Source organism: Ammospiza caudacuta, chromosome 9 (assembly GCF_027887145.1).
Source record: "Ammospiza caudacuta isolate bAmmCau1 chromosome 9, bAmmCau1.pri, whole genome shotgun sequence".
NCBI classification, from domain to species: domain Eukaryota; kingdom Metazoa; phylum Chordata; class Aves; order Passeriformes; family Passerellidae; genus Ammospiza; species Ammospiza caudacuta.
In genome coordinates, this window is record NC_080601.1 from 31158261 (window position 1) to 31180975 (window position 22715).

Sequence of the window (22715 nt, forward strand, 5' to 3'; positions counted from 1 at the left end):
TGCTAATTTTTTTTGTGAATTTTTTTTATTATTTGGCCAGCCTACACCTCACAAACAGCAGTCAGAACAACACAACTTCTACAGGCCATTGAGGAGTTTGGTCTCATTTATGTGCTAAGAACCACTGCTGCCCTCTGCTGCAGTATTTTGGGTTGTGTCTCTGATAAACAGGGAGATCACAAATATTCAAGTAAAATTTATAGACTTAACCAGAACTCAGCATGCTTAATGTTTCCATTAATGACAAGATGATTCAAAAGTTCTGTTTCTAATTCATCAGAAAAGTCTCATGCTGCAAGGGCCAGGTTAAATAGAAAAAAGTTTATTTTTTTTATCTGATTTTGACTCTTAGAAAAGGGACACCCTTCTAAGAGTTTGGACATGATTCCTTTCTGCAGCAAATGCTCTCTCATCTTCTAATAATAGATAGCCACAAAATAATAAGAACTATGAAACTCACCTTGGAGCCAAAATGAGCACCAAGGTTCTGGGATACATCCCTAGCTGTTAGCTTAAATTATGATAGACAGCCAAGTTTTAGGTCAATTGAACTAATCTTTCCTTAGTCTCAGTTTATCCAGTTCTGATGGGATGCAGCTCATGACAGTTAGGTTTCTTCCTCACTGATGCCAGGAAGAGCAACATGAGTGCAACCTTGCTATAGTCACAGCTATTTCACAAAATGCTCCAGACAAATATAGTTTATTTCTTCCCAGCCCTCCACAGACTCCAATAACCCTCTCTTTTGTCATTTTCATCTGAATAGGTTGCATTGCTTATTGGTGAGTGCAACTGTCATGTACAGCTAAAACAATTTTAGACTTATTTTATGTTTCCCAATCTCACAAATCCAATTACTTCTCTCCTGCACAGCCTTGGAACTGCAGTATCTCCAATACACAATGCTAAATTGTAAAAACTCATCAGTAGACAGGAATAGATAAGCAGATGGTGGCAGGGCAGAAGAAGAAAGCCAGAGACACAGCCTTCCTACTCAGGGGAAAACCCAGGCTGCTCTCAGCAATTATCTGTGCAGGTCTCCAAAGGAATCAGACACACATTTCAAAGGAGGCAGGCTCAGAGTGTGGCTGATGAAAGAACTGTGCATCCTTCCAAATGCTATAGGTGTCCACAGGAGCTCTGAGTTCCTCATGGTGACTGGTTCATATTCTGGATGCTGAGCCAGAGAAAACTCCACAACTAAACCACAACACCAACTTATGTCAAACCTGAAATTTCTTACAATAGGGCTGACACAGTCCTACATGTGTAATAGATGGGACACAAAGAAGGGAACCTGTAACACACTCTCACTTGCAACTTCCAGCTGCTTTTATTTTTTGTGACACTTTCAGGTTTATTCTCAGTTATTTGCTCAAAAATACACACTCCAGCTCCTGACCTGAGCTCAGGGCTTAGGTTCTTTCTACTGAGCAGAGTTTCCTAGAGGGATAAGAGTTAAGTTTTGCTTCTCATATCTCAATGACAAGGAAGGTCCTCTGTGTTTTGGCCCTTAAACAATTCAGTCATGGCACACAGGAATCCAAGCATAGTTCAAGGATTCCAGCTCACCAGAGCCATGAGAGATGGAGGCTGGTGCTGACATCTCCAGAAAGATTTGACTGGTCTCAATGAGAACACTGAGGACTCCAAATAAGAGTCAGCATTGAGGACTCCAAATAAGAGTCAGCAAAGGAGATTACTCAGATGGTTTCTGCCTTCTCATTTCTGAACACATATTTTACCTCTCCAGCACATTTCTCCCTCTCACCTTCTCAGCATCATTCAGATCACGTGTAAATCTCATGTGGTAAGTTCTGACAAACTTATGGCTGCCAAAAGTGATTCCAGTAATTAAATTACTTTTGTAAATATATTAAATCTGACAGTGCAATGTGCTTAGCAGATCACCATGAAGAGAGAAAAACAGAAACCACATACCCATAGAAACTAGTGCAATTAATTCTGTATCACACACTTTTCCTGATGACTGCAAAACTAAAACACTGAAAATAATTCTGAAAATCAGCAACTTTGTTCAAGAATCAGCAGGAAGCCTTTCTATGAGAATTTCTGTATTCTCTGCAGTTAGGTGAGGACATAATGGGTGGCTCAATTCTTCATAAACTCTAGTTCACAAAATACCTACCTCTAGGACTTTCCCAGTAATGAACTGGTGACATGCTTCACACTTGACTCCAAAAAGAACTTGGTAGTCCTTTTCACAGTAAGGAGCACCATCTCTGAAAAAGAAAATTCACAAATTACAAACAACTTCTTATTAAACAGGTTACAGCGTGACTTTCTATCTTCATTTGTCTTCAGCTTGGAACTCCTACACACAGACCCAGGTAAATGGGGAGAGTTCAAGGCAAACACTTTGTAGTACAAGAAACAAAAATAACATTCTCACTAATGCCTCTTAGAATTATTCCTTAAATTTCCATCCAGAGAAGGCATCCAGGACAAACTACTGAAGCAATCCTCCTTCTTTAGAGCAGACTCTCTACACCTACAGGTGGTGCAGCTCCAGGGAATCAGTGTAGCTGTCTCTGGGGTGGAGAGGAAATCACAGTCTAGCACAAGCAGACAGTTTTTGATCACTTCAGAAAAAAAAAAAAAAAAAAAGCCTTTGGTAGGCTGCAAGGCTATAAGCAGTGACTTTTCAGTGTAAGGCACGTAGTATTTTGTGTGAACAAGGAACATACAGTAAAAGTGGAAACACTAGTCAGTCTAGGAGCATTTCTTAGGCACCAGATTGTTTTTGAGAAATTACAGATGCTACTTCTTATAAACATTACACACACAAAAATGACAGGTTTGTGAAATGTACATTGTTTCATTATTTTTTCTCTGTGCTATACGCCTGAAGGGAGAAAAAGAAACTGTATCTTCATTTCTACTCTTTCATAATTTCCCTATTCTCTTCCTCTACACCTTCCACGCAAAACCCTCTTCATTAGTTTCTTATATGGAGATGAGAAATACAATGTCAGGTCAATCACACCATCACATTTACTCTATTATCTAGCAAAGGTAACAAAGAGAAAATTAGTATTTTTTTTCTTCAAAAATCACATGTTAGAAAGCAAAATGACACAATGCTTTATCTGGCTACTACAGAAAACACATGCAACAATCCACCTAATTCTCTATGGGAATGTGGAATGATACCTCTTTCAGACTTGTATTAAATGTAAACTGGCGTTATTAAACATGAGTTTTCAGTTGCACTTTGCAATCCACTTTCCCAGCTCAGCTCTCACTGGGAACAAAGACTTTGGTGTGTACAAAAAGGTGGTCAAAGCAGAACTTCCAGATGTGAATTTTACTGCAAGCCCTTCTCTGCCAGCAGTCAGAACTGTGCCAGGAGTTCAGCAGAGCAGCAGACAGAGGTTACTCACTTGCTGATGTATTCCCCAGTCAGGACCTTCCCACAGGCCTTGCACTTGAAGCAGCCCAGGTGCCACTGCTTGTCCAGGGCTAGCAGTGCTTGTCCATTTTTGATGTCTCTTCCACAGCCAGCACAATCTGCAAACAAGCAAACAGATGCATTTGTTGTCAGCTGCTTGGTTCATTAACCTTAATTAACTGCCCGCCTGTCACAGCATTTGGCAGCCAAAGGGATGAACTGCACAGAATGCAAAGGCACATCTTTCTTTCCTTAAACCCTTCCTATCTTCCTTTCCTTAAACCCTCCCCAGGTCCTGCACAAAGACTCAATCGTTCTCCTTACAGACATTCTCAGTAGAAGAGGGAAAGTAATTCTGTTTTTCGTGCTGTTTATGACTCAAAGACCACCTGGAAAGCTCTGTACAAACTCCAGATTCTGTCAGGAACAAGCTACCAAAAAGTCTTCGCTGTTCCTGTCTTCCACAGCAACCAGTGTGTCTGGTTTTGCTTTAGCAAGACTGAGAGCTTGCACGGAGCTGAGAGCAGGGCCAGGACTGTTCCTGTCCCCGTTGGGTGGCAGCAGAGCCCCGCGTGTGGCACAGGGAGCAGGGACAGCGGCGCGCCTTGCTGAGGGCCAGCCCTGGCACACACCTGCCTGCAGGGACACACCTGGCTCCAGGGACAGCCCAGGGAACACACCTTGCTCCAGGACACACACCTTGCTCCAGGGACAGCCTCCAGGGCACACATCTTCGTGCAGGGCCAGCCCAGGGCAGGCCTGACAGCCCTGTGAGGGCTGCAGTGAGGGTGTTGCTATCCCCCCACAGCTATGGGAAGCTGAAGTTCTCCCGGTTTCTAATCAGCAAAAGGACTCTGGCTCAGGAGTTTTGGTACTTTCCTGGTGGTCACTTTTCACTGCAATCAGTCCTGATGGCAGAAAGGGAAGCAGAAGCCAGGAGCACTCTGTCCCAAGGGTGCCACAATAGCTCATGTTACATCAGAGATCTCCAGCTCAGCCCCAAGCTTCCATTCCTCTCCTTTCAAACATAAAATACTCAAAAAGATTTCCTGTTAAGGGGCAGGCCAGCACATGGTAAATCTGAAGGGACTGATGTGGCAGGCAGCACTGAACTGCAGGGGTTGTGCTGCTGTGCCAGCCTCGGGGGACAGAAGGACAGGGAGGGGAGGGCCTGGAAGCCCAGTGAAGTGGAAAGGGAATGCCCATCAGCTGAGGCACTCATGGAAGCCACAGAGACAGCCCGGAACAAAAGATTTCCCAGATATTACCATCCCCAGACTTGGTGTGCCTTTGGTGAATGCCTGAAACATCAACAAATCCCAAGAAATGGAGACAAACAGAAGTGAGCAATGTTAAAACCCGGGCAGCAGGGATACATCACCCTGGCTCCAACACTCAAGCTGACTGAGCAAGCACAGCCCAAAAACCTTCATCTCCTCATGGGTCTAAGCCCAGGCAACACCATGCCTTGCAAAAGGGCAAGCCCAAGTTTATTATCACAACTGATAATGAGAGCAGTCAGTCCTTCTGACTAAAGGGCATGACTTTGGATAATGGGCCAAAACAACCCCAAATATGTGCTGCACATTCCTGCTATCCAGGAATCCACCACCCCATGTCCCTCTTCCTATCAGCATTCTTCTTCTTCTCCTCAAATCCCCTAAAAAAGGAGGGGAGGGGGACTAAACACAGTGGTACTTTGTGACAAAATGCAAGTCACAGACTTCTGACACAACTTGGGCTTGAAAAGCAGCCCTGAGATGTCCTCATACCAGGACTTTGCTCTAGAGGACATAAGTTACAAGCTGAAATGATGAAATGACAAGGAGTGACACCCTGTAATGCATCCCTCTGCTCTGCCATGACAGCTGAAGGCTCCACGCCAGGCTGGGATGACAGCAAAGCTGGCACAGGTCACCAAGGCAGGGAGGCTCTGGAATGTCCAGCACAGGCAGAGGAAGGGACAGACACATGTCAGAGAGGCTTGGGCATGCTGATCTCGCCTTTGGTTTGGGGAGGATACTGCATCACCTCTTGGGGTCCCTCCCAGCCCTCATTTCCTTCAGCTGAATCTGAAACCATGCAACCTGGCCTGGACTGTGAGAGCAAATGGGATCCTGGCCCCAGTCCCAGTGGGTGCTGGGCTGCAGTTTGAAAACAGCCCCCATTTCTCAGCCCCCAGCACTCCTGCTTCCTCCTGGTGTGCCAGCCTCCAGAGCCAGCCTGGGGCCTGGCGCACTGGGATGCACTCCCTGAGATATTTTCCCTCAAAAAATCTGCTGTATTTTCCATGCTGTTTTCATTTTTGTTTGGGAAAATTTTTTCACGAAATTGAATTTTCTCAGAAATTGAATCAATAAAGAGATTTTTAGAACACTTAATTTCCAAGGCAGTGGGAATAGAGAAACTGCCTTACACAAAAGGTCTACCTATTCCAGCTTCTTTATTGATGTTAATACCCGATACCTGGGGGAAGCAGGGATCCATGGAGTACCTCTGACTGTTTAATTGCTTCTTTGTAAGCCAAATCACAGTAAGTCTGAGCATCAGACTTAGCATTGTGCTCATGTTTAATACAGGGGTTGGCAACATCTTTTTATTATTCTATAGCACCAGTGACATCTACATTCTTTCTGGGTTCCTTGAAGTGTTTTGCAAAAGGAAATTAACATCATTTCCATTCTGCTAATACAACAGACACATTGAATGTCTAGAAGCAAAGTAAACTAACAGCCCAGTGCTGCTGTATTAGGCTGAGATGGCTTTTAAATAAATCTGATTTTAATTCTGACAAAACTGTTGGTATATACATGAAAAGCTTGCAATTATCATTATCTCCTAAAATAGGACATGAATAAGGCTGGGCTGGGCTAAGAAAAGACCATTTGTTCATCCAAATTCTACAAATAAAAGCCATTATGATCTCAGGCCTGCATGAGGCACATTTAAGCCCTTGGCTGAATGTCACCAGGGTATGCAGGCAGGAGCTCAGTATCACATTAAGCACAATCTGTATCTGTCTAACCTATAACTAGCACATGCTGCAAATAAAAGGGCTGTGAGGTAAGAACAGAGGTCCACAACCATATGCCAGAGCAGACTGAAAAACCTGACAATTCCTCCTGAATTTGTGCACAATGGTTCCCACCATGGTGCTCTCTGGTTTCCCACCTGGCTCTAACAGACTGCACCCCTTGAATCTGAGCTTTCTTGCATCTTCTTTTTGCCACATCACCTGGATTCTTCCTCACTGCCACTCCTTGCACATGACACATTCAGCAGTGCCAAGATAACAAGGAGGAGGAGGCGGACAGTGCAGTGTGCTGGTGAAAATGCAGAGAGCACTTAGATATATGTCATGTTTGACATGTCTGGGTACAAAACAAAATGCCTGGACAAAGGAACTGTGCTGTGGAGTCAGCCAGCCCAAAAGCATGGCAAAGTGGGGGGGGCAGGGCACACCACTACAATATAATATATGATTTAGACCTCCACTCTGCCACCACCTTTTGCAGCCCCACTAAAAGACACAGGTCAGGCTGTGCTGCCACCCATGACACCTTGCTTGTAAAGATATGAGAAAATGTGTTTCCCTTTTTAGCATCTGCACCACCCCAGACATCCAGGAGTGAAGCATCCTGCACAGCAAGCCATTTGTCACTGTCTAAATTAAGCAGTGGATTTTCTGCCTTTGCCTCCCTCCCCTGCTCTCAGCCAATAGTGCACAGGTGAGCTCAGAGCTGATGCAGCTCTGGGATTAACCCTCAGCACACAGAGTAGGACTTTACCCACTCCCATGGGGATTGCTTTACAAATTTAATAGCAAATATTCTTTATCCCACATTCTCTGCTCACCCCATATGATTTTTGAAGGAGAAATCATCTCTGTGTGCTTTGGTCCTAATAAAGAGGGATATGCAAAGTCATGTGAATGATGACACCAGCTCTGCTCCATGCAGGGTTAGCTTTGTGCACAAAGCTAATAGCAGACTGATTTAATTAAGTCACCAAAGAGTTCGTTTCAATCCTGATGGCCATCACATATCTAATAGATAAAGTCTGAACCTGCCACAACCCCCACAGGTCACAGGTATTTTGTGCTCTCATTACACTCTCTGTAACTATTTCCCCTCCTTATCAAACATTGATAAATGAGCTTTACAAAGCACCAGCAGGTTTCTGTTCTGAAACAGGAAAAGCAGGGAAGAACTGGGGGGGATTTTTGTTATTATTTTAATACTTAAAAGAAACAATAAGTTTTCATTGGACTTACACTGAAATACATTGCCACACATAGCTGGACCTAAAGAGGCAGTGATTTGCAAGTGATGAAAGAGGCAAATATGATCACTGGAGTCAAGGTCAAGAAATCTCTTCAGTATAAATAGCTCTTAGTCACCTTGAAAAACAACTTATATCCCAGTAATTCTTCTGTGGCAATTTGAAGGTTGTGCAATTACAATTTCTCATAGAGGTGGGGAGACCACAGTTTTTTCTCAGTCACCCTTTAACAACACATCAGGCAACACCTTCTAAAGCCTTGCTTTAAAATTGAAAGGTTTGATGATATCATGCAGGCTTTTCCAGATCTTCAAGATATTTCTGTCAAAGCTAAAAATATAAACTCACCATGTTCACAGCATGACAAATGTTTTCAAAGTTTAAAGCATAACCATTTGGTCACTGAGGCTGTGCTAAGTTCTGGAAGTCAGAGAAGGACATACAATATTGGGAATTTTACGTGCAGGATTTCAATCTGAGCATGTAACTCAGGAAATCTGCTGCCAAACCCCTTCTCTTTGCCACTGCAAGGATGGGAAATGTTTGTCAGAACAAATTCACTATTGCCCTTTTGCTGAAGGCAAAATAAACCCACATAAGCAGCCTTGTACTCTTGAAATCTAACAATAAGAGGCTGGGCTCATACAATGGAGGGAAATAAATTTCCCATGGGAAGTGCAGTATGGCTTTGACAGTTTATTATAAATGGCAAGTTGGGAAAAACTGGTATTTTCAAAACAAGTAGTTAGAGAAAATAAAACTATTTTAGTTGATCAAATAGGGAAAGAAATCCCAATGGCATGAACTGGCATTCTTGGCTTGCAGCACAAGTCCCTGGAAGCATCTGAGGGCCCAGCACTGACTTGTCTGTTTAAGAGACACGTTGTTGTACATCTTGGATGTATCATTAGACCAGTCACTAGTGCTGTCCCCCAGGGGCCAGGATGGGGCCCAGTCCTGTTTAATATCTTTATTCATGATCTAAATTGCACCAGGGTAGGTTTGTGTTGGACATTAGGAAGAATTTCCTCAGAGAAAGTGTGATTAGACCCTGGAATGGAATGGAGTGCCTGGGGAGGTGCTGGAGCTGCCATCCCTGGAGCTGATTAAGGAAAGCCTGGATGTGTCACTCAGTGTCATGGTCTGGTTGGCACAGTGGTATTGGGGCAAAAGCTGGACTCAATCATCTCAAAGACCTTTTCCAACCTCAGTGATTCTGTGATTACTGCAAATTGCTGTTTCATCACCTGATTTGATTTGAAGTGATTCAGAAGGTTTAATGCTCTTCCCCACCCCCAGTTGGGTCTGTATTGATTTAAGTGTTTAACAGAGAAAGGCAATTCCTCATTTCCACATCTTTCTACTCTTCATTCCCAAGGAAGACCAGACCAAATGACCTTCTGACACATTACTACAGCAAACTGTCCCTGAAAAACTGTATCACCAAGTTAACCAATCCCACTTCCCTCTTCAACCCAATCTTTCACACAGGTATCTCAACTGAGAATAAGAGGGTGGATGAAACAGGAGGAGGAAGAAAGAGCAAATATACACTTGAAAGAGAAGAATTTTTAAGTGTCCTATGAAAGAAAGATAAAGCTTTTGGGTTTCTTCCCATCCCAGCAGCCCCAGAGCCCCATCTGTAAAACTACTCTAAAGGATAAACCAGGACCAGGTACATATAAGCTGAGGTCAGTCTTTTATCCCATGATTTCTTTTACCTCATTTCAGTACTCAGAATTCAAAGTCACAATTCCCACTCACAGTACCCCAAGGGAACTGCACCATTATCTCAGAGCTTCATTGTTTAATACCCAGTTCATGGACAGCACATTGTGTCTCTTCATTTGCAGATTATTTTGGATAATTTTCAACTGTTTCTCTAGGAAAACAAGCAATTCCAACAGGGTGCAAACTCCCCAAAATAGGAATGAAACTTATGACAACCTTTAGGAAGGTTTTTATGTCTGTATAACATATGGCAAACCAAGGTCTAGCTAATTCCCTTTTCACATTCTTTTGAAGTGACCTCTGATTCCTGACTTGCTACCTGGCAGGCTTTCTGACCATGACAATTCCCAGACACACCAGTCCCTGGGGATCTCCTCTATGGTTGTGTTCTCCAAGCCAGTGATCCCTGCTCATGCAACACCCATTTACTGAGGAATTCCTTGCACCTCCCCCAGAACTTCCTCTGGAATTAGCTCTGGAGTAGCACTCCTCCAGTACAACCTAAGGACATGGATGTGTTTTGATTGCCAAGTTCAAGATGGGGTTACACACAGGCAAGTAAGAACTGACACATATTTAGTACTGTCCAATTTACTACAACACAAAACTATCCAAAAGAAATGGGGAAACTGGACTGCAAACATCTTCCTGAAGAATGGTAATTTTTTTGAAAGGAATTTTCTGACAGAAAACTCATAAATCAGAAACTTCCTGTCCTGCCACAGCTATATTTTAAATACAGTTGCTGCTCTACCTCTATTACCCAGGGGTCACATTTCCAACAAAGCTTCTATTCCTCCAGAGAAGGATTAAACACAATTCATCAAGCAGCATTAAAATACCAGTCCTTATAAACTAGGAAATAGCTGTGCAAATGGAGGGTGCTTGAGTAATTCACCCATTTTTCTGAGTGAGGACATAAAATGAAATAAAATTAATCCTAGAAAGTAATTCAAATTATGAAAATGCTTCAAAAACTGCAAGCATTCTTCAAAAGAATAAATCATCTTGAAACAATCATACAAATTGGCCAGTGTCATTAAAAGAATTGCATATTCTTAGGCACAATCTAATGGCTTTTGCCAGAAAGGAACTCTGCTTGGGTTTGCATAATTTCTTGAACTTTTATCATGTCATGAACATTGATTTGTTTCTTTTATTCTTAAAGGGGGGGAATGGGGTAAAATTTTGGACCCACTATATGGTGTATTAAGTCATAAATGAAGCTGCCCTGCAAGGTTATTACAATCAATTTCAGACTAAAGAAATGGAGAATTAAATAGTGACATTTAAAAAAATAAAGGATTTAATTTAAAATTTAAAGTATTAAATAAATCGGAGTTAGGAGTGGGATCTGAAAACACAGGGAATAAACTTGCTTCCCTTCTCTTATTTAAAATTGGGGTATATAAAATGTCCCACTTTCAAAATTTTTGAGGTCATGGAGATCCAAAGTAAATAGTTTCATAAGCTACAGACTCTTGAAAAATATAAATTCCAAAACTGTAATATATTTTAATTCATTTACATTCTTCATGTATCTAGCAAATTTCTGAAAGTAAAAAATATCCACAGATACTTTATGCATTCTAAATAAAATTTCAACTTTCATTCAAATAGAGTTTGACAACTCATTAGCAAAAATAGTTGTTAGGGAAAAATATAGATGTTAAATAATATGATGACTTTATGCAGAGCTATATTAGGTTAAGCAGTTGTGTACAGATATGAAGTACCCTCATGTTTATCAATTAGTATTTTATAATTAAAAATCTAAATGTAATATAAGGTGACAATCAGTCAGTCTAATCAAGGTTTCCTGGGTTATTGAACAAACCATGATTAAAATCAATGATTTAAATCAGTGTTTGAAATCAATCAACAGTGATGTCCATAGTATGCTTTTATTCTATGGTAAACAGAAAAAAAAAGAGAGATATGGGACAATGTGTGCCTCTTCTGCCAAGCTCCCAAAATCCTCAACTGAATCTCCAGTAGCTGAACACAGGCTTGTACGCCACAGAGATACAGGAGTGCTTCTGCTGATGTAAACAGACAAGCCAAAAATGAAATGAGAAAGTTTTTGTGTTACAGCACAAATAAATATTAAATGCTTAAGGCTCAAAAATTTAAAAAATTGTTATTTAAAAATGCATGTTCACAATCAAAACTATTGAGCCTCTCTAAGTTCCCCAGGGTCCTCACTGAAGTTGTGGATATTGTGGGTGAATGTTCCTGAAGACAAAGTGAGCTCAGTGTCTCTCACAAGGCTCATCCCCACCTGTGCCAAGTACCTGTGCAGCTTTGCCACAGTGTGAAACTGGAGAATATTTCCTAAGAATAAGCTCAAAATCATGTGTTGGATGTTGCTCAACACCTTTTAAAATCACTGCAGATATCTTGCTTAGCAACGGTCAGCCAACTTTCCCCTGCACTTTTAAATTCTCTGTGGAATTGAAGGAGTTTTCAGAGAGCTCCAGGAAAAAAATTATGAAGAACAAAATAATGAAAAATTAGTCAAATGTGCCTGAACAGTTACAAACCCAAGCTGCAGGCCTTTCCCAAGAACAACGATTAAAAGGAATTTTGCATCCATTTTAGCTAATTTCTAATGGAGAATTTTGTGATGCTTATAAATCAGCTCTGAGGCAGCAATCACTTATATTTTTATCTAATGAAAGGACAGTTATGTCCTGACTATAGGACTGCATTAAGAATTAAAGAGCCTTTTAGGGAGCACTGCAAAGTAAATTTGCTTCTCCATTTTGATGCTCTGTTGTTTCAAATACCAGCTCACTTTCCTGCCACTTTTCTGGGCAGTGAGGCAAAAGATGGTTTCTGTTTTTTCTTTCCCATCTCCTCCTCCTCCAGCAGGTATGGTATTTTGGCTCTGCTTTACTTCAGTATTTCCAGAACCTTGCTGGAACTTTCAGTTATTTACTGGGAATTTTACTGCCTGCATCTTTTCAAACAGATGAGGCTATTGAATAATTAGCAAAGACACCTTTTCCCCACAAGTCCATTAAGCATTAAGCTTATTATTTATATCACAATAGAGCAAAGATCCCCAGTTGTGAGGCCAAATCCAACCCTGTAAGACTCTGTACTGATAGGCATGAAAGCATTTGTCCCAAAGAGCCAGAACATAATGTGCACAGCAGACAAGGACAAAGACACAAAACACGATGTGAAATCTCCATGTGGATGCCGGCTGCTCAGGGAACAGCTGCACCAGGATTATCCATGGAACACTCAGTTTGGAAACTCTGGTCCAGCTCTTGGCTGCTCTGCAATCCTCTGTACTCACAGGAGAGACTCTTACAAAGAAAGGGAAGTTGAAATATCTTCCCTCTGCTCCTTGCCAAACTGTATCACTGTGGTGGTGTTTGAGGGTCCCCAGGATGAGTAAGAGATGAGAATCTTGACTTCATGTTTCAGAAGGCTGATTTATTATTTTATGATATGATATGATATTATATTATATTATAATTATATACTAAAACTACATTAAAGACAGAGAAAGGAGACATCAGAAAGCTAGAAAGGAACGAATAATAAAATCTTGTGACAGACCAGAGGGTCCAACACAGCTGGAACATGATTGGTCACCAAGTAAAAACAATCCTCATGGAACCAAAGATGCACTGTTTGTAAGCAACCTCCAAACCACATTCCACAGCCATCAGATAGTTATTGTTTACATTTCTTTTCTGAGGCTTCTCAGCTTCTCAGGAGAAAAATTCTAGCGAAAGGATTTTCACAGAATATGTCAGTGACATATCACCACTGACATTTATTAGGACACGAGTTTCTATTTCACTGAAAAGAAACAATGGTGGAAGTCTTGGTCACCATTTTGAAAGATAAATTTTTCAAAATGAAAACTCCTGTTAGGTGATTGGAATGCTTCAGTTTCTTTTGGACAGGGAGGTTTGTCCCAGGAAACACACGTTTCACTTGAAAGGCAATTTCTTAGCTAGTTCATGTACATCACTAAAATGATCCAATGTTTCAGCAAACAGATAATCAGAAATAATGAAAACTTCCAGACCAGCACTCAGATAATGAACCAACAGAGAAAGGGCTCAACCTCATACAAAATGACACAGCATTCTTATTGCTTTATTGTGGGAATAGTGAATTTCTCAAGGAAAAAAAAAAACCCTCTGCTTGAGGAAGAGGGACTAAACCACATTCAAAGACATGTGTAGTCTCTTCTGGATTCCAAAGATGATGCCTGGGCCAGAAGAGTGCTGGCTCGAGCTGCACAGCCTGCTGGCACCACTCCTGTGCCTGTCCAGGTGAGGGAATCTCTGTACAGCTGCTCTGCTCTCAGCTGCACTTCTCACACCTCAGGTGCATTCAGGAAAAAATGGAAGCCAGCGTGGTACTTTATAAAAATTAAGGTCTGGCTAAACCGGAGACTTTTATTTTCAAAGTCTGCATCAGTTCATTTACCAGCTGCCTTGGGGAGAATTCACTGATAAATGCCCTAAAGGAAGGCATTTAATGCCACTGCACAGTTACAGTTTTGCCCAAAATTTAGAAATAACAGGTGCCTGCACAACTGGTTTTCTGGAGAGACAACATAGACCTTAAACACAGTGTGTTACCATGCAGCCAGAACACAACAGAGAGTAGAAAGAACTAGAGAGAGTACAAATCAGGCAATCATGATACTGAATACAAAACCTGGGCACTGCTTAAAACATAAATGGCAATTACTGGGATATATTATTGCATTACTCCTTTATTGGGCCCCAAAGAAAAGAATTTCATGTCTTTTGACAGAATCTTGAAAGCCCTGAACTATCCAAGGCATCAACACCTCACTTCTAGTCAGTGTTATCTACTTGTCCCATTTCTGTGCTGCTCTACATCTGTCCCAGTCACTTTGCTTTAGAGTTCACATGCCATTTATCAAGCTGTCATATGAAATAAAACAATAACAAAACCAAACACCACTCATTTCATTTGTCTGCAAAGTGATTTACAGGTATTTGTTATTAGATTTCCTGCTGAATGAATGAAGATCCCAAACTTAGTGCACTGTGTATTTCTAGCAGCAGCCAAGGAATAGGATTGATTAAATTATAAATTATGATTACTCTACTGCATTTGAATTTTAAAAATTTAGAATAAAAATAGAGTCACTGAATTGGTCTTCAAGAAAATAGCTACAATTTCAGGTAACACATATACAGTGAAAGAAATATATTACTAATATAAATGAGGTACATAAGTACTATGGACCCAACTAATACTGAAAAAAAAATTAATTATTTAGTATTTTTCCCATCTGATTTTGACTGCTGTGCACTACGGTAGAGTGTAACAATTGTCAGGTTCATGTTATTCAAGATGTTAACCCCTGTATTCAGACACATTTGATTTTCCTTGAAATCATCCAAGCAAAGCTGTCAGTAAGTTTTCATTTGTGTGAAGTAATAGACACTGGAAAATGGCATGTCAGCATTAGTGCAGACATTCTAGGATAGAAGGCTTCCTTTCACATTACACCAAGCAATCAAACCTGATCTATTTGCAGACTACTGAATTCCCTCAAACTTTCCTTGTTTTAAGGAAAGTCTCCTCTAGTGATCTACTTGAAAGTAATCATGGGAAGCTGAAAGCAGTATAGGATATGAAATAGATGCATAGTGTGAATCAGAGACTCTCCTAAAAGAATTTGTATTTTAAAAAATCCTTTCAAAAAATGGCAAAGCTTTTGAAAAAAATTATGTGTGTATTAGCCAGCAGGAGAAACCTGGAAGTAATCTGAAATACTTTACACTAATTAAAATTAACTCTCTGGTGCCAGCAAGATACTTTTCTGTATCTAAGTCAACTTTTGCACAAAGTTAAAGCAGCAACAGGCAAATCCTTGAAGACAGAGGATGCTTCATTGATTTTTAAAAAATTGATTAGTTCTGAACTTATAACATAAGCTGTTCCCATTTTTATTTGTCTGTTTGGAGAGTTTTGCACTAAAACAACCTGAAACTCTATACTACACATTTCTGCAAGTTCATAGAAGAACAAGATGTACCATAGCAGTGCCTACAGATTTCAAAGCAGTGCACTCTAAGCTGTTGAGAGCAGGAGCTCTCTAGCTGTGTACTGGCAAACCAGTTTGTCAGCAGGACACAAATATGATTAAAAACCCCAATAATCTCATCACAAGTCCCACAAAATGTTGTTTTATAATCTTTGCTACCTATGGAAGCCAAGAAGTAATTCCAGTAGAGAGCATGGCTGTGGGGAAGTGGCTGTCCAGCTCTCTGGCTTGCTAAGTATCAGACAAGATTAACCTGACACTGTCTAGGGCCATTCTGGCACCTGGAGTCAGGCATGAGGCAAGTGCCACTCTGCCACACAGGTGTGCCACCTCTGGAGAGCCAGGTCCAGATTCCTCTATGCTCTGGCATGCTTGGAAAAAAAATGTCAGTACTGTCCAAGGTCCCTGTGCCTTGCAGCTCCTTGCCAATTTTGCCCCCCAAATATCAATTTTCACATCATTCCTCTGTCTCAGAAGGATTCTCTTGGTGCCTGAAGTCCCTCATAAATTTGTATGTTGCCTTTTAAGTCTTCTAAGCGGTTTTACAGGTTCCTTAAATTCTTCCTTAGCTGATTAGGCCTGTGCATTTTCAGTTGCAAATCTACAATTATAGTGGAAAAGCATTACTTCCCAGACAGAGAGGCACAATAACAAAAAAAGTCTCTCATTTGCCCTTTGTCTAAGGGTTTGATTACATGTTCTCAGGCAAATCAGATATCCTGAGATTCACTTGACTCATCCAGTGAGCACAAACATTATCCATCTTTGTCTTTCCATAGCACTTTATAATCCCAGGATCTCAAAGCCAAGTACCAAGAGAACATACACAGTTTCTCCCTGAAGGAAAACCACCCAGTGTCACAAGGAAAGCTGCAGCCATTTTGATTTACAAAACTACAGTGAGTGCTGAGTACAATCCAGCAGTCAGAGAAAGAAACCCCCAAAGATTAACAAAAATTAACTACCAGAGGCAGAGATTAATATCGGTAATTTACAAATTACCTTTTAAAAGTGTTAAAACCGAACAGCAAGCCAACTTAACTTGCCTCCCAAACTTTCTTTATTCTCTATCTTTCCCTTTAATTTGCTTCCTGTGTCTTTTATAATGGTTTCCTGAGGTTCTGATCACAGTATCATTGCGGCATCAGTCTACTGGAAGCATAATCCTGGAGATACTCCTTTTAAAGGATAATTTAATTGAATTCTTAAATAGGAGAAGAAAATTAATTTCCTCTGACTTCATCCTCTTTTGAATACTTAAACTTGCACAATCATACATTAAAGAAATAGACTCTATCAACTTTGAAACCTCAGGATTTATCACTTAAATACTATTCTGGTGCTTGTCAAAGCAAAATTTAAAAAAAAATCTTTTAAAAAATCTAGTCACTGGGGAAAAGTCATTTTTCCACATTGAAATGTCTAAGTGTCTCTTCCCATCTGTAGTAACAGGCACTTAATGAAGAGGAAAAAAACCGACACAGAAGTTCTCAACATAGTTCACTTTTCTAAATGCAAATAAAAATAGAAACACCAAAAGACTGCATTATGTTAGTTTAAATCAAATGTTGATGAGCCTGGAAAAGTGAGAGGCTTCAGGAATAAGATGGCAACTTACTGCTGGAGGCACACAGCTCTCTGGGGCTGGAGGACATCGGCTGAGCACACATCTGACACAGACAGTCCCTTCCATTAAAGGTAACCCGATCTCCTGGTGGAAATGGACGCCTGGAAAGTTCAAGAGAAAAATGTATTTTTGCAAAGGTTATGCCAGAGATTTTCCTCTGTTCCCCATGCCTTGATTTTTCTGCCCTCCTCCAGCGCAATCAATATTTTACAGAAACTCAGGCCAAATAGTTTCTGCAATGTGGCCTTGGCAAAGCCAGGCACTGGAAGAAATCCAATCCATGGAGGCAAGCAGAGCAGAGGTTAGACTTGCCTTGTATTTTCATTTTAAAAAGATTATCAAATATATTTTATCTGAATAGTGGAGACAGTGAAATCTGCTAAGACACAACACCTACATTTATGATGGTCTCAGCTTGATGTTGTGGATAGCAAATGATACAGAAGAGAACTCAATTAGAACTGTTCTTGAGGTTGGTGAAGGAATGTGGAGCTAGTCACTCATAAATGTTAAGAATGTGTGTTAGGCAGAAGTTGACATTGCTGTTAACTCTTATTTGGTGCCTAAATCAGAGGCTGAACAACATTTAATAGCTCCAAATCTTTAATAAGGAGTGTTAACTGCTGAGTGCAGACCCCCACCTCACTCCAAAACTGCTCAGCAAATCTACTGCTGATTTCAACAAAGCAAAATGTTACAGGCGTGGTTTCCTTTCCACTGCCATCTCTAAGTGGGCCAAAAATAAATCAGCAGAAATACTGAATTTCATTAATCTATTTCAAAGACTCATCTTTTGTTCATTCAACATAAAAAGATTGATGCAAGTCAATGTACAGAAAATTGATGTCATGTTTCACACTGTCCCTGGGAAATAAAACTGCAATGTATACATTGTATGATTATCAAAATGCAGGAAACTCACACCCTATTTAAAACAGAAAACAATCAAAATTCTTTCAATAGAAAAGGGCTTGAAAAATGTACCAGGCTAAAGGACAGAGTACTTCAACTACTTATCAGAGATAGGAGTTTAAAATGTCACCTTTCTCTTATGCACAGAGCCTTAGCTAACTCCTTCTTATTTGCTGCAGAACTGAAGACTGGTTCTCTTACTGGGGACAAGAAAGAGTATTTGGGAAGAGGGGGAATCCCAGTAATCCCAAAGCCACATGCTCTTACTTTGGACTGTCCTCAGAGCTCAAATGCAGCATCCAGAATTTTGCTGCACTTCATTTCTCCCACCAAGCTGGGCTGATCACCTGAACTCACATCATTATCTCAGTGTGTAAGCTCGATAATTAATTCTTTCAGACATGAGACTAACTGTCTGAGAACAGGGAACTACATGTCATAAAAAAGCCATGTCCCCCATATAAATGAGAGGCATTTTCAAGACTTTTCAAGTCAGATCCACAGCAAATCTATAACGAAATAAATGCGTTCTGAAGAGAAATCTGTCTTGAGAGTCGGTTCTGATGGCAACACCTCTCCTTGTGTTTTCCTTGAACTGGGCTCCTGCCATGTTGTGTGAAGGGATCACTTACTTGCAGACAGTGCAGGCAAAGCAGCTTGGATGGTAAGTTTTCCCCAGAGCTGTCACCACCTCGCCCTCCACGAACTCCCCGCAGCCGTTGCAGCGGGTGCCGTACATGCGCTGGTAGTCCAAGGTGCACAGATATTCTCCATTCTTTATAAAAAAGCCTCCTTGTGCCAGGTCACAGCCACACACTGGAATCAAAAAACAAGCCCCACAGATTAGAAAAATATCACTGCTAAGGATGTCAGCTGCTCAATTGTATCAGTACAAGGGTGAAGAGCCAGTCAAGGATTTCTGTGACTTGGCAGTTTTTCCTCTGTGAAATGCCTATTCACTCAAACCAGAACACAGCACAACCAGGTGCCTGCTTTGTTTTGAGAAAATATTCAGAGTCCTGCATTGGCATTTCTGATCAATCCAAAGACAGAAATCAATTCTACCTCTAACAGCCAAATCCCATTAAGGGAAAGTGCCATGGGAGACTGAATTTCACACAGTGCCTTTAGCTTGGGTGGAACAAAGAACTCAAAACTACCTATTTAGTGTTCCCCTGTATCACCAAAAATTTATACCCAGCTCCTCCCAGGCACTTTGGTTTCTGGCACTCCTCCTGCTCCTCTGTATATTGCTGTATCTGTGTAATTCAGTAAGAGAAACCACTCTTCACAGCACTCTAGCATGTTAACTTAACTCTCCAAGGAATGCCATCTCATCCCCTTCATCAGATTCAAGTATCTTCTGATCAAATATCAGAAATATTCAATATCAGGGATTCTGAGTATTAAGGAAAAATAAATAAGCAGTACACTAGGTCCTTGCAGTTACACAGTCCTTGAAATATTAAAATATGAAATACAGAAAGATTATCAGGGGCACTGGGTTCAATTCCTCTTTCTGCCACGAGTCCCAAGCACATTATTGTGTACTCAATATTCATCCTCAGTGCTGTTATAATGGGCTAGTATCTTACTAGCTACCTGCCTTGAAAATTAAAATTGCAAGGCATTTGGGGCAGGAATTGTAAATTTCCTTTGTCTGTTGCTCAGCCCTGGAGGTCTAATGACTGCTACTGTAACAATAATTAATAGAAAAACAATAAACAGAACTAAAATGCAGCTTAGAAGGAAAGCAGTATCAGGACCAGCCTTTTTCCAGTTTCACATTTCTGCATAGACAGATAATATTCCATGTGCAAACAAATTACATTTCATGGTGGCATTAAATCCACAAGCAGCCAAAACTCAATTATGAGTGACTGAGGAGAATTACAAAGAACTACTGTTAAGGCTCTGTTAAAATGCTGCAGAAGGTTCCAAAATGGTTTTTTTAGGTAAACATCCAGGAAAAAAAATTCAGTCCTTCTTTTTCTTCTACTGATCTCCGTTTTGTTTAAAATATTATTTTCAAATTAACAGTAAAATATCCTGTTAGGCAGAATGTACAGGCAACCTCTACACCACAATTTCCTACTGGAGGTCCAGTGGAAAACCTACTTACAATAAGTTTGCTTCTCTAAGTTACTTTGGGCAGATCCTTACCATTAAATCATGTAGAAATGGAGAATTCTACTTTAATGTTTAAAAGATGCTAAACTTCATGAAGTGCTATGGAGTACTCACATGTCTGTGTGATTATTTAAATCCTAGTTTGTAATTTACCTTGTAGCTTTAACATCCAAGTATATCTATTTTTCAGCCTCAAGCTGAAGATGCTCAGTGTGCAGCTGGATCTGCCTCAGGAGCTGCATGTATGAACTCTCATGCTCTTTGGTATGAGTTTTACCAAAAGAGTCATTTTTTGAAGAACTCATTTGGTCACTGCGGCCCCCTTTACCTACCTAGGCAAGGCTCTAATGAACTGGGATGATCAAATGTAACTTTGAATACCACCTCTGTTCTAGCTGCTTCTGAAAACCCAGCTTCAGCATCATAAAGAAGTGGCAGATCATTGTTTGCAAAAATTACTACAGAATTGGAAGGAAAGGGTTCATGCATTCACAGTTATTAGGCTCTACCCCCAGGGATTCAAGCCTATCAATGAAAATGGGGGCTAAATATTTCACAAGTCTTTTACAGACAGCAATTGTCAGAAAGAATCTCTTTCTACTGCCCTTTTCCTCATGAAGTCTTCTTTCTACCCAATCTCTAACTCATTCTGCAAATAATTCAGAATATCTGAGTTAAATCCTCCCACCCTGGCCAGCCATGAATTTGGAACCAAAGCAGAGGTGCTCATGATGGGAGCCCCCAGCATCATGTCTGGCATACACATACCAATCTGCAAGAATTACAAACAAGCCCTGGCTACTCCACATTACAAGGGATTTTTGCAGTCAATTTAGCACATGTGTCCCTATCACTAATCACAGCTTTAAGCTACATGGGAAAAACAAGGGTCACCCAGGCTGTTAACAGCCATGGTGGGAAAAATGTGATTCCAGCCGGCTGCTTTCACTTTGAGTCAGAGATCAAATCAGAAAGGACAAACATGGCTGTACCACACTCCATGCACCGTGTGGTTTGTAACAGGGAAGGGATTTGAACGGCTCTTTTTTCTTCCTTTTGCAACTGTGCAGAAGTCCTGGCTCTGACAATGTATCCCCTCAAGCTGACACATACTGCCTTAGCACACATATTTATGACCACTATAGAAAAAACACAAAAAAGAAGGGAGGAATTAATATTAAAAAGAAAGCCCATATGCCCACCACTGTTCATGCCTCGAGCAGCAGAGGCAGTGAAGAGAAATCAGCTGTGAACTCTACATATGTACAGCTCATTCTGATGGTGTGATCTATGCAACTGCTGTGGTACACATAGCATGTCATCAAAGAAAAATTTATACCTAAATGATGGCAGTTAACTGTAAACACAAAACTATTTTATTCCTATACGGATGGGAAAAATGAAAGAATTACTTTGTGGAGCCAATAGTGATGCACATATCATGTCTGAGAAGGCAAAAAGCAAGAGGCATTCTGTAAACATCCATCACAGAGATACAGTTCTACAAAAGAAAAGCATTTCCCCAATATCCTTCCTGCTCAGTAACATGGGAGAAATTCTGTTTCTCATGACCAAAACCCTCCTTCTGAAACAGGAGACTCTGGGGAGCATTTCTGCTCCCTAAGGTACCACAAGCATAGAGACAAAAAAAAAAAAACAAAAACAAAAACAAAAACAGCATTTTTCTTTAAATGAAAAAAGAAACCATTACCTTCAAAAGCTATTGGAGGAACTCAGCTTTTCTCTCTGTATATCAAAGAATTTCATATTCCAAACAAACTATCCTGCCTCTCTTGTGAATGCAATAAGCTGGAGCACAGTTCTACCTCCCACTGCAAGGAAAACACCCACCCACCAGCTTCTTCTGTCTTCAGCTACTCTCTGGAGCTCCTGTTCTGCATCCTTGGAGCACAAAAAGCTTGGAGATACTGCCAGGGCTGCTGTCAGCTCCCAGAGCTCCAGGGTCTGCCATGGAAATCTGGGCTGGGCAGGAGCAATCCAGCTGCCTGTGGATCCAGGGACCTGGGCCATTCTTAAGGTGAGTCACTTCAAGTTTTAATGGTGATGACAAAAATGAAGAGATCAGAGTTTTTCAAAGAGAACAAAAGCAGAATTTGATCCTACTGAGCATTATTTAGGATCTCCATAGCCTTACTGTCAGGGAGAGTTGAACTCCATGTTTATGTTAAGTAAAAATTGTTCCAGCACTGAAGGAAAAAAACCCACACAGGAGAGTCTGTGAATCTGGGCTCTCAGTCTGCAGAAGTGAGTGCTATTCATTAAGAAAATTCTAATCATCTACTTTGTTACTGTGCATTAAATAAGGTGCAAATTCAATTTCCTGTTGGGGTTTTATTTCCTTCTTGTATTTTTCAGCTTCATGGAATAATGGTGCTGTTTTCAAGCAGGGCAATAGTCATGCAACAGTTATTCTTAGGACATAAGGGATCTCTTGTTTGAAGGTAGAAAGGAATTTGGAAATGTTTCAGTTTATCACCTACATCCAAAAAAATACACAGGGAAAATCTGTTTCTTTTTTCTTTTCCACATAAGAGTTTAACAAA

At 40.7% G+C, this 22715-nt stretch overlaps 1 protein-coding gene across 3 annotated transcripts in view; it reads right to left on the reverse strand.

The window, feature by feature from the left end:
- The window catches only part of ABLIM1 (actin binding LIM protein 1), a 140180-nt gene that overhangs the window by 65995 nt on the left and 51470 nt on the right, over nucleotides 1-22715 (reverse strand). For all 3 annotated transcript variants that reach the window (XM_058810511.1, XM_058810510.1, XM_058810509.1), the window contains exons 3-6: nucleotides 18654-18837; nucleotides 17101-17210; nucleotides 3405-3531; nucleotides 2150-2243 (exon numbers count right to left, since the gene is read on the reverse strand). In XM_058810511.1, coding sequence (XP_058666494.1) covers nucleotides 2150-2243; nucleotides 3405-3531; nucleotides 17101-17210; nucleotides 18654-18837 — 515 coding nt within the window. The remainder of the gene's footprint in view (nucleotides 1-2149; nucleotides 2244-3404; nucleotides 3532-17100; nucleotides 17211-18653; nucleotides 18838-22715) is intronic.